General features: G+C 42.8%; 1 protein-coding gene across 2 annotated transcripts; it reads left to right on the top strand.

Moving 5' to 3' along the window:
* Positions 1 to 386: 386 nt before the first annotated feature.
* On the top strand, positions 387 to 9,255 carry CABP5 (calcium binding protein 5). 2 transcript variants are annotated; one of them, XM_061173392.1, is made up of 7 exons: positions 387 to 537; positions 1,433 to 1,435; positions 2,073 to 2,103; positions 2,604 to 2,747; positions 3,705 to 3,814; positions 6,823 to 6,970; positions 9,230 to 9,255. In XM_061173392.1, the coding sequence occupies exons 1-7, from the start codon at positions 475 to 477 to the stop codon at positions 9,253 to 9,255; spliced, it is 525 nt and encodes a 174-aa protein (XP_061029375.1). In that variant the 5' UTR covers positions 387 to 474. The 2 variants fall into 2 exon arrangements, with proteins under 2 accessions (XP_061029375.1, XP_061029374.1); XM_061173391.1 differs by lacking the exon at positions 1,433 to 1,435.
* The last annotated feature ends 3,557 nt before the right edge of the window (positions 9,256 to 12,812 follow it).

The raw sequence follows: 12,812 nt of genomic DNA, 5'->3' as shown, positions 1-12,812 counted from the left end.
CTGCTCATTTACACACATTCCTGACTTACTCTAGAGCTCCTGGAGGCCAGATGTCCTCTCCATCTTCACATACACAAAGGCCAGCAGAGGCCAGGCTTAGGCTGATCACTCAACGTGCCTGTTGAAACATTGTATGAATCGATGCCCTCTGCTCTAATCCTCATTTTCAAAACTATCCTTCCAATTCTATTCTGGGGATAAAAGGTCAGAGCCTGACACTGGCTCCCCCTCCATTCTCAAGCCAGATGCGGAGGCAGGAACAACTGTCATCCCTCCCCAACCCGAGTAGAGATTTCTGACCCAGCTGTCACAGCTCTAAGGGAGCCAAGGTGACCGAGGGAGAGGCCAAGAGAGGCAGGAAGAGTTGGCAAAGGAGTGGTAGAGAAGACGAGGAGGCTGAGCCATCCAGGGGGACGGGAAGGAGGGAGAGCTGTCTTGAGAGTGGCGCCTGGTGAGCTCTGCCCTGCCCCCTCCATGCAGTTTCCCATGGGCCCTGCCTGCATCTTCTTAAGAAAAGGAATCGCTGAGAAACAGCGGGTGAGTCTGGGGACAATGAGGGCGGATGGTGGGCAGGGCAAAGGGAGCTGGGAGGCGGGGAAGGGAAGGGACAAGAGGGGAGCAGGTGGGGAGAGCATGAACTGAGAAGGTAGAAGAATTCCAGGGAGCATCGTGGGGACACGTGGGTCAGTAAGATGGGTGAGGGTGAAATCAGAAGTCAGGACCAAAAGGTGGAAGATGAAGGAGGAGAAAAAGAAAAAGAAAAGGGAAACTAGGATGATGTCACTGTTGATGATCATTATCATTCGTTTCTTTGACACCCATAGTGATGACGGTGGTGATGATGATGGAGGTGGTGATAACAATAGATGCCACTTATTAAGTCATCGCTCTGTGCCCAGACTTGTGCAAAGGGCTTTGCATTCCTGATGTCATTTAATCCTCAGAATGACTCATGAGGTCCATAATACTTTCATTCCTATTTTACAGACGTGGATACTAAGGCTCTGAGTCATGAAGTCCCTTGCTTTAAGCTTATACAATTAGTAAGTGGCAGAGTCAGGTCTGTTTGATTCCAATGGGCATGATTTTAACTGTTAGTTTTTAAGATCATGAGAGAGAGAAAGAGATTGAGAGAGAAAGATTTGGGGAGAAGGGGATAGTAAGAAAGAGAAGCTGGGGGAAAAATCTCCAAGGATAAAGGGAGAAAAGGGGGTGAAAGAGGCCAGGGGTTGATGGAATTTCCCAGCTGATGTGCTATGTACCCAAGCCTGACCCTTCAGTTATGTCCAGGAGTGGGTGGTGGCAACATGAAAGGTTTTAGGAATTGGTCATGCTGGCAGTGATCATCCTGCCTGGGTGCCACTGAACACAGCTCCCACAACCAAGGGATTCTAACCCTTGAGAGAAAGCATGGAGGCAGGTGGAAAAACAGCCAGTTGGGGTATAGTGGAAAGAATTCTGACCTGGCAACCAGTAGACCTGCATTCAAATCCCAGCTCTCAATGCACCTGAATTTCTGCATGACCTCAAAGGAATGATTTAACATCTCCCTGCTTTGGGAGGGGATCTGCCACTTAGGAGCTGTGTGACCTCAGGCAGGTTCCTTAACCTCTCTGTCCCTCGACTTCCTCTTAAATAAGACGGGAATGATATTTGGCTCTACCTCAAAGAAGTTTAAATGAAACGATTGTGGAAGCCTGGCACAGTCAACAAACGGAATATGTGAGCTGTGATTCTAAGTCTGGCTTTCTTCATCTGGAGAAGAAGGGGATTGGATTCCATGGCTTCCAGGACCCATTTCGACACAACAGGATGGATGTCTATTTGGGAAAGGCAGGAGGAGAGAGACCAAGATTCAAGGATGGGAGAGAGGAAATGAGAAGGGGTGAGGAAGAGCAGGAAGAACAAATAGCCATGGAATGGGAGTCAGGAGATGGGAGAAGGCGAGAGGGGTAGACGGGAGCAAGAAGGGAAGAGAAACAGTAAAGGATGAGGAGGAGATGTGTTTCAAGAAGTGAATGTGGATCCCTGATCCTCTCTCCAAATCCCCTGCCCCCTGCATTCCTTTCTAGGAAAGACCACTGGGACCAGATGAGATTGAAGGTAAAGCTCTCTCCCCTAAATGCCCCCACTTTGCCATCCACCCACTTACCTGCTCTCTGTTCCTTTGTGCATTTCAATATAAACCCCTTGACATGAAAATTTTACATCACTCTCTCTTCCCACTCAACTGTGATTTTGTGGCAGTTTAAGTACTTCCCCAAGTGTTTAGAAACCATCCCCATGCCCAAGTGTCTCAGAGACCCACAAAATGATGCCTGAGTTTTAGGATGAGTCCAAACTTGTTATGTTTTTCTCTTGGTAGTTTCGAAGTTTCCCATAACTTCACCCAAAAATGTGAAGGACTTCAGTGCTATCGTTTAGTGATCTCAGGAACTATTCTTTTTGCTAACACATTTCATACATCACTCCTTTTAAAAAGTTTATAATGTATTCTTTTTTGAGGCGTCTTTAGTCAGTGCCTCATTGATAGTTTCAAGGGATGCTACTCTTCCCCAGTGACTGTTTCAACTTCCCCAAAGTTCTCCTCTCTTAACTTTCAGAGCTCCGGGAAGCATTTCTTGAGTTTGACAAGGACCGAGATGGGTTCATCTCTTGTAAGGATTTGGGGAATCTCATGAGGACAATGGGTTACATGCCCACGGAGATGGAACTGATTGAACTGGGCCAGCAAATCCGCATGAACTGTGAGGCCAGGGGGTGGGAGGAATGATTGGGCTTAGGGGAGGGCTAAGGGTGGAATTAGGAAGGATATATGGAGGTTGAGAGTAGAGTTGGAGATAGGGAGGAGGGAAGAGGGGCTAGAAGTCTGGAAGGAAACAGTTCAGACTCTACTTAGGGAGGCAACATTGGAAGTGGTTAAAAGCGTGACTTTTAGGGATAGATTTGGGTTCAAGTCCCAGTTCTGTTATTTACTAATTGTAGTCATATAAGAAGTGGAGTTAGCCCCCACTCTTGAGTCTCAGTTTCCCCATCCACCCAGTGAAGATGATATCACTCCTTACCTTGTGGGATTGTAGAAAGGAAGGGATAAAGATGTTAATACAGGTAAAGGCTTAGCCTCTAGTAAATGCTTATTAAATGTAAGTTATTACTATCACCACTAAGATTCGTCAGTGGAGGGCAACACTGGAGCTGTATTTGATGCTGGAAACAAACTTGGAGTTGGAGCCTAATGTTGGTGAATAATGTTACAAAAAAGATGGGTTTTTAGATGGAGACAAGCTGATTTTGTCATTGAAGCTGGGATAAAATGGCTACGGGGTTTGCTTCTGGGCATGTTACTGAGTAAACAATGTTGAATTCAAGGAGGTGATAGTGTTCATATCTGGAAGGAATTTAGTGCTCATTTAAATCATACGCTCCCTTCTCCAGATCTGAAGATGAGGGAACCTAGATCTGAACCAATTAAGAGATTTTCTCAAGGTCACACCAACAGTTAGTTACTTCCACCATACAGCACCCCATCCACTCCTGTTCAGATGAGAGGGGCAAGAGGGCTTGAGTTGGCTAAGAAAGGAAGCTCTTAGAAGGCAGAGAGATTGGAGTAGATCTATTTCTTGAACAGAGTTGAAGGGCAAAGTGAGGTAATGGAGGGATGGGGGCATATGGAATCTCACTAGACCTGCCTCTTCTGTCCTTAGTGGGTGGCCGTGTAGATTTTGACGACTTTGTGGAGCTGATGGCCCCCAAATTGCTTGCAGAAACAGCTGGGATGATTGGTGTCCAGGAGATGCGAGATGCCTTCAAGGAAGTGAGTTTCATAATGTTGGAGGTGGTTGAGGGACACCCAAGAGGTCTATGATTAGCCATTAACCATGGACAGAACCCAGTTATTTTTCTAACTGTGGTGGGATTTATAGGGAAGGAAAATAACATATTTCAAGCACTTGCAGTGGACAAGGTCCTCTACCTATTTCATCGAATTTTGTCCTCACAAATAACATTAGGAGTAAGTAGTCATGTATCCCAGTACTACATATGAGGAAACTGAGGCTCATGGAAATTGCATACCTTATCCAAGATCCTGCAGTCTACAAAACACATGTTAGAACCTCTAATCCTCATGCCTGTAATAGGAAGAGGGAATCCAAGAATTTGAGATCCCAGAAAGAAGCTCCAAGACATCATCTGGTTGAAACTACTTGTTGTAGGAATGCTTTAAAAAGATGAGATCCAGGGAGGGTAAGGGGCTCGCTGAAATTCACTTAGATTCCTTGATAAAATGCTCTTCTCTCTCAGAGAGCTTTCAACTACGTGAGGCAAAAATAAAGAAGAGTATAGTGTTCGGAAGGGGACACCCTGGAGTCAGGCAAACATGGGTCCAAATCCCAGGAAGATCTCTACCTACTAGCTGTGTGGTTTTCTCTCTCAGCTTCATGTAAAGATCTAGAGCTGCATCGTCCAATAGAACTTCCTGTGATCATGAAAATGCTCTGTCCACAGTGGTAGCCGCTGGCCTGAAATGTGGCTTGTGTGACTGAGGAACTGAATTTTTAATTGTATTTAATTTTTTAAAATTTTATTGAAGTATAGTTGATTTACAATGTGTTAATTTCTGCTGTACAGCACAATGATTCAGTTATACATATATAGACATTCCTTTTCCTATTCTTTTGCATTATGGTTTATCACAGAATGTTGAATATTGTTCCCTGTGCTATACAGTAGGACCTTGTTTATCCATCCTATATATAACAGTTTGCATCTGCTAATCCCAAACTCCCAACCCTTCCTTCCCCCACCCCCTCCCCCTTGGCAACCACAAGTCTGTTCTCTATGTCTGCAAGTCAGTTTTTGTTTCGTAGATATGTTCATTTGTGTCGTATTTTAGATTCCACATATAAGTGATATCATATGATATTTGTCTTTCTCTTTCTGACTTAACTTCACTTAGTATGATAATCTCTAGGTCCATCCATGTTGCTGCAAATGGCATTATTTCATTCGTTTTTATGGCTGAGTAATATTCTGTTGTATACACATAATTGTATTTAATTTTGATTAGTTTCAATTAAATTAATTTCCATTTGTATTCAATTGAATGTAATTTCAATTCGTTTGAATCTAAAAATGAATACTCAATGCAATTATTGGAAAACTTTCATTTGGAACAACTTGGGTATGCAAATCTACCTTTTCAACTATATACTTCATGAAACCTACATGCAGATCAAGTATTTCTGATAACATTTAGTGTCTGAATTGAGACGTGCTGTGAGTATAAAATACATGCTGGATTAAGATTTAGTAGCTTAGTTTAAGTATCTTTGGAGGGTAGGTGTGTTAACTAACCATGCTAAGGACATACTAAGTAAGTCCTTAGCATGGTATTATACTAAGCCTTATGAAATCCAGTATGCATAAAAAGAATATAACAACTTTTCAGTGACTGTGAAGCTAGAGAGATCCCGGCCAGGAGAAGGACGTTGGGGATCTCATTGTCCTCCCAGCCCTTCGACCCTCCCCTGATGCCCCTCAATAAAATGGTTTGATCCCAGAAAAAAAAAGAGAATGTAACATAGTTCATTAATAATTTTTAAGTTGATTACATGGTTAAATCAATTTTTAAATTGATTACATTTTAAATTTTTTAAATGATATATTAGATAGATTAAGTAAAATCAAGTATAAAAAATTAATTTCACTTGTTCCCTTAAAATTTGTGTATGTGGCGGTAGGAGGCTGTTAGAAAAATTTAAATTACCCATGGGGTTCACATTGTATTTCCTTTGGGCAGTGCACTGCTCTAGGGGAAATCACATCCCAGGATTAGAAAGCAGCAGGTACAAACACTGGAAGGCAGGATGGCATGTCTGAGGAAGAGCAAGAAGCCTGGAGTACTTGGAGAGGCATGAGCCAGAGAGAGAGTAGCATGAAATAAACAAGAGTTGCTGAAGGCAGGACCCCATCCCATAGGAGTTTGCGTGTCACGGAGCGGTGTCAGGATTTTCTTCTGAGTGGGATAGGAAGCCACTGGAGGACGTTAAGCCAGGGAGGGACAAGATCTGATTGGTGTTTTAAATGAACACAAATGTCAAGTCCCACCGTGTGGAGGACAGATTATGTAGGACCACAGTAGGAGCTGGAAGACCAATTAGGAGGCTGTCGCCATAATCAGGCACGAGATGATTGTGGTTTGAACCCGGTTAGCATCAGTGTAGCTGGAGAAGGGCAGTTGGCTCCCAGATATGTTTGGACATAGAATTTACGTTCTAAGACTTTCTAGTGGATTAGTTAAAGGTGTACAGCATAGGGAGGGCTAAGCATGGAACAAGGAACAAGACTCCTTGAACCTGCCTTCAAGGAGCTGACTTTTAGAGGATAACGTGCAAAAGCTCTCAGCTGAGTTTTGTTTGTTTGTTTGTTTTGGCCACATCACGTGGCTTGCAGGATTGTAGTTCCCGGACTGGGGATTGGACCCAGGGCCACAGTGGTGAAATTTACAATGATTTACAATGTCGTGTTAGTTTCAGGTATACAGTAAAGTGATTCAGTTTTATATATATATATATAACTGTATATATTCAGTTTTATATATATATATAAATGTATATATTCTTTTTTTTTTGTATTCCCTTCCATTATAGGTCATGACAAGATACTGAGTATAGTTCCCTGTGCTATACAGTAGGTCCTTGTTGGTTATCTTTAGCTGAGTTCTTGACTCACAATAAGTGATCAATAAACAGTGCTATTATTATTATTATTATTATTATTGTGGTCATTGTTGCTAATATTATCCCCTGTGCTCCAATTCAGTTTGATGCCAACGGAGACGGGGAGATCACCCTGGGGGAGCTGCAGCAGGCCATGCAGAGGCTCCTGGGAGACAAGCTCACGCCCCAGGAGATCTCCGAGGTTGTCCAGGAAGCCGACATTAATGGAGATGGCACCGTCGACTTTGAAGGTGATGTTGTATAGTGTATAGGGGCAGCCACCTCCATCTCCCCAGTGTGATTTTTTTGCAAGTCGGCCATTCCTTCTCACTCTTCCCCCAGTTTGAGGTTGGAGGAGGGGGGTTAGATTTTGGAGGTGTTTGTTTCATCCCTTTCTGCCCATGCCATTTCCAAGAGCTCAGTGCCTCTCACCTCTCCTTGTTTCTGTCTTGGCCACTCCTTGGAACACCCTGTCCAGAAGCCCATTCCTACTCCACCTCTCCCACCCCTTCTTTGTTCCCTGGATGCCTTTATCATAGGAAAAAAATGTCCCATCAGAAGGAGAGTGGATTAGTTAGCCGCTGGGATGCTGGGGTCAGATTCATGGGTTTCAAATTCAGGATCACCTCTTACTAACTATGTGGCCTTATCCTAGTCACTTCCTCTCTTTTAGTGTCAGTTTTCACATCTGCAAAATGGGAGTAAAGATGATACCTTTCTCCCCAATTTTAGAGAAAAACTAAAAGAAATCATGCACTAAGGACCCCTTGCTGTCATTGCTCATGTCCTGTCTGTAAAACCCTTTCCTCTCTCCTCTGGCTAAGTCTTAGTTATGCCCCTGGATGGGGCCCCATCTTTCTTACCAGGCTCGGCATCCCTCGGTGCTCCCATAACACCCACACATGCCTCTGTGATACTGGCACATGACATCACAATAACTTCCAATCGTTGATTGCCTGTTTCCTTCTGAGGCCACAGACTAAATCTTTCATCATTATACCCCAATTCCTAGCAGAGAGCTCAGCACATGTGTTTTGAGTCATTGGATAAATGAGAAATATTGGAGTCTTGAGCGGATGGGAGGGGGGATCATTTTTGTGGGAGACATCAACAGGGCACGTCAAGTTCTCAACGTGACATTCTCTGGTCCAAATTCTTAGTCTGATATTCAAGTGCATCCATGATGCTGCCCCAGTTACCCACCCACCCAGCCTCTATCTTCTACAACCACTCTCTGAATTTTTATGCTCTGGTGCACACTTGGTACTGCTCTGTGTTCTCCAACTTCTGTTCCTTTCTCCCTGATGTTCCTTCCACTTACCACACCTTTCCCGTGTTATCAATGCATTTTCAAATCCTATCCATCTCTCAGGAGTTCATGCCAGTGCAACCTCTGCTAAGATGCTTCCCTTCATCCTTATCTGGTGTAGTAGTCCCAGCTGTGAAGACTTACAGGGATTTTTCTCTTCCTCTCCAAAGGAAGTTATGACTGCAGACCTTGAGTTACATTTGCCTCCTGGGTTGTGAATTCCTGTGGGGCAGAGGGAGCTTCTCTAACCCATCTCTGCTGTGCAATTCCCAGCATAGAAACTTAGTAGATGTTTGTTGCATGGCTGCGACATAGCAAATGTTTGCTGGATGCCTGCTGGATCTAGCCAGGCTCAGGTGCAGAGTAGGCATCAATGAAAATCTGGGAGAGGTACAATGGTTTGAGGAAATAGTTCCTCAGGCCAACCACAGGCAAGGGAAGGACAGAGGGGCCTCAAGACCTGGGTGGGACCAATAAGTCCACCTGACATTGAGTCCCAGCAAAGTCAAGTACCGCCTGGGTTCCTTCCGGGGTTCTCCATTCACCATCCACGTGATCTCAGCCATGTTGGTCAACCTTACCAGCCTCAGTTTGCTTACCTGTAAAACGGTACTTACCCCTCCAAGATCGGTTGAAAAGTTGAAATCAGAGACTCATAATGACTATTTATTGAACACCGACTGTGTCTTCTAAGCATTATATTGTTTAACCATCTTAAAAATCATATAAGGTAAATAGCAATCCTATGATTCCCGTTTTGTAGATGAAGAAATCAAGGCATAGAGGGGTCAAGTTATTAATTTCCCAAAGATCACCAGTGGTTCCTGACACATAGTAAAGGCTGGAAAAAACAATGGCAGCTACTCTTACAAATAGGTACCTTACTGAGGGGGAAGGGATAAATTAGGAGCTTGGGATTAACATACACACACACTACTATATATAAAAGAGATAAACAGCAGGGACCTACTGCATAGCACAGGGAACTCTACTCAATATTCTGTAATAATCTAAAGGGAAAAGAATCTGAAAAAGAATGAATATATCTATGTGTATAACTGAATCACTTTGCTGTACACCTGAAACTAACACAACATTGTAAATCAACTATACTCCAATAAAAAAATTATTTTAAAAAGCAAATGAAGAAAAAAAAAAAACCCAACAAAGAGGTGCCTCACCAGAAATTTTGTTTTTGCAGAGTTTGTGAAGATGATGTCTCGTTGAGGAGTTTCTGGAATCCCCTGTCACTCTCCACCTGGTCAACATGGATCAAGCCCTAGTGGAGGACCACATCCCCATGGGCCCTCAAAGGAGGGAAGGTGGGAGACTGGCATTGCAGCGCTATGGATTGCGGTTAGACTAGAAACGATAGCTTTGGCCAGATGGGGTAGGGGTTACATCTCTGGAACTAGTTTAAGAAGGAAGAGTCTGCGTGTGGAAATGTGAACAGAACAGTCTAGTTGCCGCTCCCCAAATTCCAAAGACTAATGACATCTTTTGACTTCACATAATCCTAAATCCCTATAACTGCCAGAGTCTCTTCCCACAGTTCCTCTGGGTTAAAGTAGTCTTTTCCCCTGTTAGACTCAAAGAGTTCAGCACAGAGTCTACCTTTCCCCCTTCTTGCTTCAACTGCTTCAAAGCTCCTCAGTTTCTTTCTCTCAGTAGAAGGAGGCATGTCAATCATGAGGCTAGAAACGGCGTTCTTGATAAGACTGGGCACGGAACTGGTTAATTAAAGAGGCATCCAAGTGAGATTACCGGCCCCCCCCCCCCGCCCCCGCCTTGATTTCTTGGAAGCACAGTCTGTTTTTATCTCTCTAGCCTCCTACTTCCTTCTCCTTGTGTCAGATACTCAGGCCACTGAATTAAATCACAAATCTGGATTATCAAGGTTTAGAGCAAGCTGATCCCCCAGGGAATTAATCCCCCTCAAAATGACATCATGCAAAAAGAGAGAGGATGGGTTCTTCCAAATCCTCTGCCGGTCGCCGCAAAGCCATTCCTGGAAGCCCCCTGCCTCTGCGTGGGTCTGCCCTGGGCGGCTCAGGGAGGTTCCCTCTGTTAGATTCCATCCCTCACCTCCTGACCCTGATCTGTGCTGGGAAACTGGAAACATATATTCCTCCTTACCTCTGCCTGCTAGCAGGACACTTCAGTAACTCAAGGTCCTCCAAATAAAGAGTTCATTTGACACCTTCCTCCGAGTTTTTCTCACTTTAGAAGTCCGTTAAGTAGACCTAGAGAATGGGTCACCTGGTTCAATAGCCTCCTTTTCTAAAATTTTAATTTAAATTTAAACAAGTGGAACCAGGGCTTCCCTGGTGGTGCAGTGGTTAAGAATCCCCCTGCCAACGCAGGGGACGGGTTCGAGCCCTGGTCCGGGAAGACCCCACATGCCACGGAGCAACTAAGCCCTTGTGCCACAACTACTGAGCCTGCGCTCTAGAGCCCACGAGCCACAACTACTGAGTCGCATGCCACAACTACTGAAGCCCACACGCCTAGAGCCCGTGCTCCACAACAAGAGAAGCCACCGCAATGAGAAGCCCGCACACTGCAACGAAGACCCAACACAGCCATAAATAAATAAATAAATTTATTAAAAAAAAAAAAAGCAGGGGTTGCATTCTTTACTTTGTTCAAAACAGTGATATGGAATTAAATATCTCTCGGCCCTGATTGTGTCTGTATATGTACTTTTGGCAGAATTTTGCCCCCATTTATATGTCTTAAGCATGTTTGGGGACTTTTTTTTTTCAATTTTTTTTTTTTTTTGGCCGCACCAGGCCAATTGTGGGATCTTACTTCCCCGACCAGGGATTGAACCCATGTCCCCTGCAGTGGAAACGCAGAGTCCTAACCACTGGACTGCCAAGGAATTCCCTGGGGACCTCTTTTCCAGCATTTAAAAAATTTTTCTACTATAAAAAATTAAAAAATTTTTTTAATTTTCTAATTCAATTTCAACCAGTTGATCCTGATTTGTTTGAACCGGAGTGGAAGTTTTCAACAGAGGCGGTACAGGCTTACCTTGTTTTATTGCACTTTGCTTTATTGTGCTTTGCATTTTTAACAAATTGAAGGTTTGTGGCAACCCTGCATTGAGCAAGTCTGTTGGCGTCATTTTTTCAACACCATTTGCTCACTTCGCGTCTCTGTGTTACATTTTGGTAATTCTCGAAATATTCCAAACTTTAAAATTATTATTGTATTTGTTACGGTGATCTGTGATCAGAGATCTTTGACGTGACAATTATAATTGTTTGGGGGGCAACCTGAAACGCACAAGCTATGGATAAGAAGTTGCTTCCTATGGATGAGCAAAGAAAATGGTTTCTTGAGATGGAAAATACTCCTGGTGAAGATGCTGTGAAGGTTGTTGAAATGACAACACAAGATACAGAATATTATATGAAGTTAGTTAATAAAGCAGCAGCAGGGTTTGAGAGGTTTGACTCCAATTTTGAAAGAAGTTCTACATTACTTGGAGTCAAATGCTATCAAACAGCACTACAGGCTACAGAGAACTCTTTCATGAAAGGAAGAATCAATTGATATGGCAAACTTCATCGCTGTCTTATTTGAAGAAACTGACAGACACCCCGACCTTCAGCAACCACCACCCTGATCAGTCAGCAGTCATCAAGGCAAGACCCTCCACCAGCAAAAAAGATGACACCTCCCTGAAGGCTCAGATGATGGTTAGCATTTTTTAGCAATAAAGTATTTTTAAATTAAGGTATGTACTTTTTTAAGACGTAATGCCATTGCACACATAACAGACTACAGTATAGTGTAAACATACCTTTTATATGTACTGGGAAACCAAAAAATTCATGTGACTCACTTTACTACAGTGGCGTGGAACCAAGCCCACAATATCTCTGAGGTATACTTGTAATAGCTTCCAGGTTTTGTTTTGTTTGTTTTCGGTTTGTTTTTGTTTTTTGTTTGTTTTGTTTTTTGGCCACGCCACATGGCTTGTGGGATCTTAGTTCCCTGACCAGGGACGGAACCCCTGCCCCGTGCAATGGAAGTGCAGAGTCTCAGCCACTGGACCACCAGGGAAGTCCTTGCAGTCATTTTAGCTCGTGTAATCAAAGAGATTCTGCTTAGAGGTGCAATCCTGTGGCCACTTTTTAATGTCCTTTAGGTTATTTATGGTCATGCATGCTTATTACTTTAGTATCAATTTCCTTCATTTTATTTCTGTCATATTACAGTTAAGAAATATGTTCATTGTTTTGAAATTATGAATGTACATAGGTAATGTTATTTATAAATTTCATTTCAGGAGAGTAAAAAGGATGTTATATTTATTATAAAAGGGGGGGCATTGATCTAAGAGAATGAAAGACAGTGATACCAGGGAAAAGTAAATCCTAAATATGCAAAAGCTGGATACTAGCAGGAACAGTTTAAATACCCAACAGTAGGATATTGGTTAAAACAAACTAAATGTCTTTTGTCCTGTGCACAAAAAATAGAAATCATATAATGATCAAAAGTGTCTTGGCTTTGAGAAAACATAAACAGAATCTCTCAAATCCCTTTTCTTTTATACTGTTTCTTTTTTCCTTATTGATTTAAAAAATTAAGAAAGAGACAAAGAATGTAATGGTTCCCTTTGGTCAAGTGGTCTTATAATATTACAATAGAGAGAGCACCATTTTAAAAAAATTGACGTGTAGTTGATTTACAAAGTTGTGTTAGTTTCTGGTGTAAAACAAAGTGATTCAGTTATTCATATATATATATGTATATATATATATGTTCAT

This window comes from Eubalaena glacialis, chromosome 18 (genome assembly GCF_028564815.1).
Source record: "Eubalaena glacialis isolate mEubGla1 chromosome 18, mEubGla1.1.hap2.+ XY, whole genome shotgun sequence".
NCBI lineage: Eukaryota > Metazoa > Chordata > Mammalia > Artiodactyla > Balaenidae > Eubalaena > Eubalaena glacialis.
Note: the sequence above shows the minus strand (reverse complement) of the source record. Positions and strands in the feature narration are given on the sequence as shown.

Coding starts and splice junctions, on each gene's coding strand:
- CABP5 (XM_061173392.1), top strand. CDS start 475: ATGCAGTTTCCCATGGGCCCTGCCTGCATCTTCTTAAGAAAAGGAATC. Junction 2,104..2,603: donor GGGACCAGATGAGATTGAAG/GTAAAGCTCTCT, acceptor CTTAACTTTCAG/AGCTCCGGGAAGCATTTCTT. Junction 6,971..9,229: donor TGGCACCGTCGACTTTGAAG/GTGATGTTGTAT, acceptor TTGTTTTTGCAG/AGTTTGTGAAGATGATGTCT.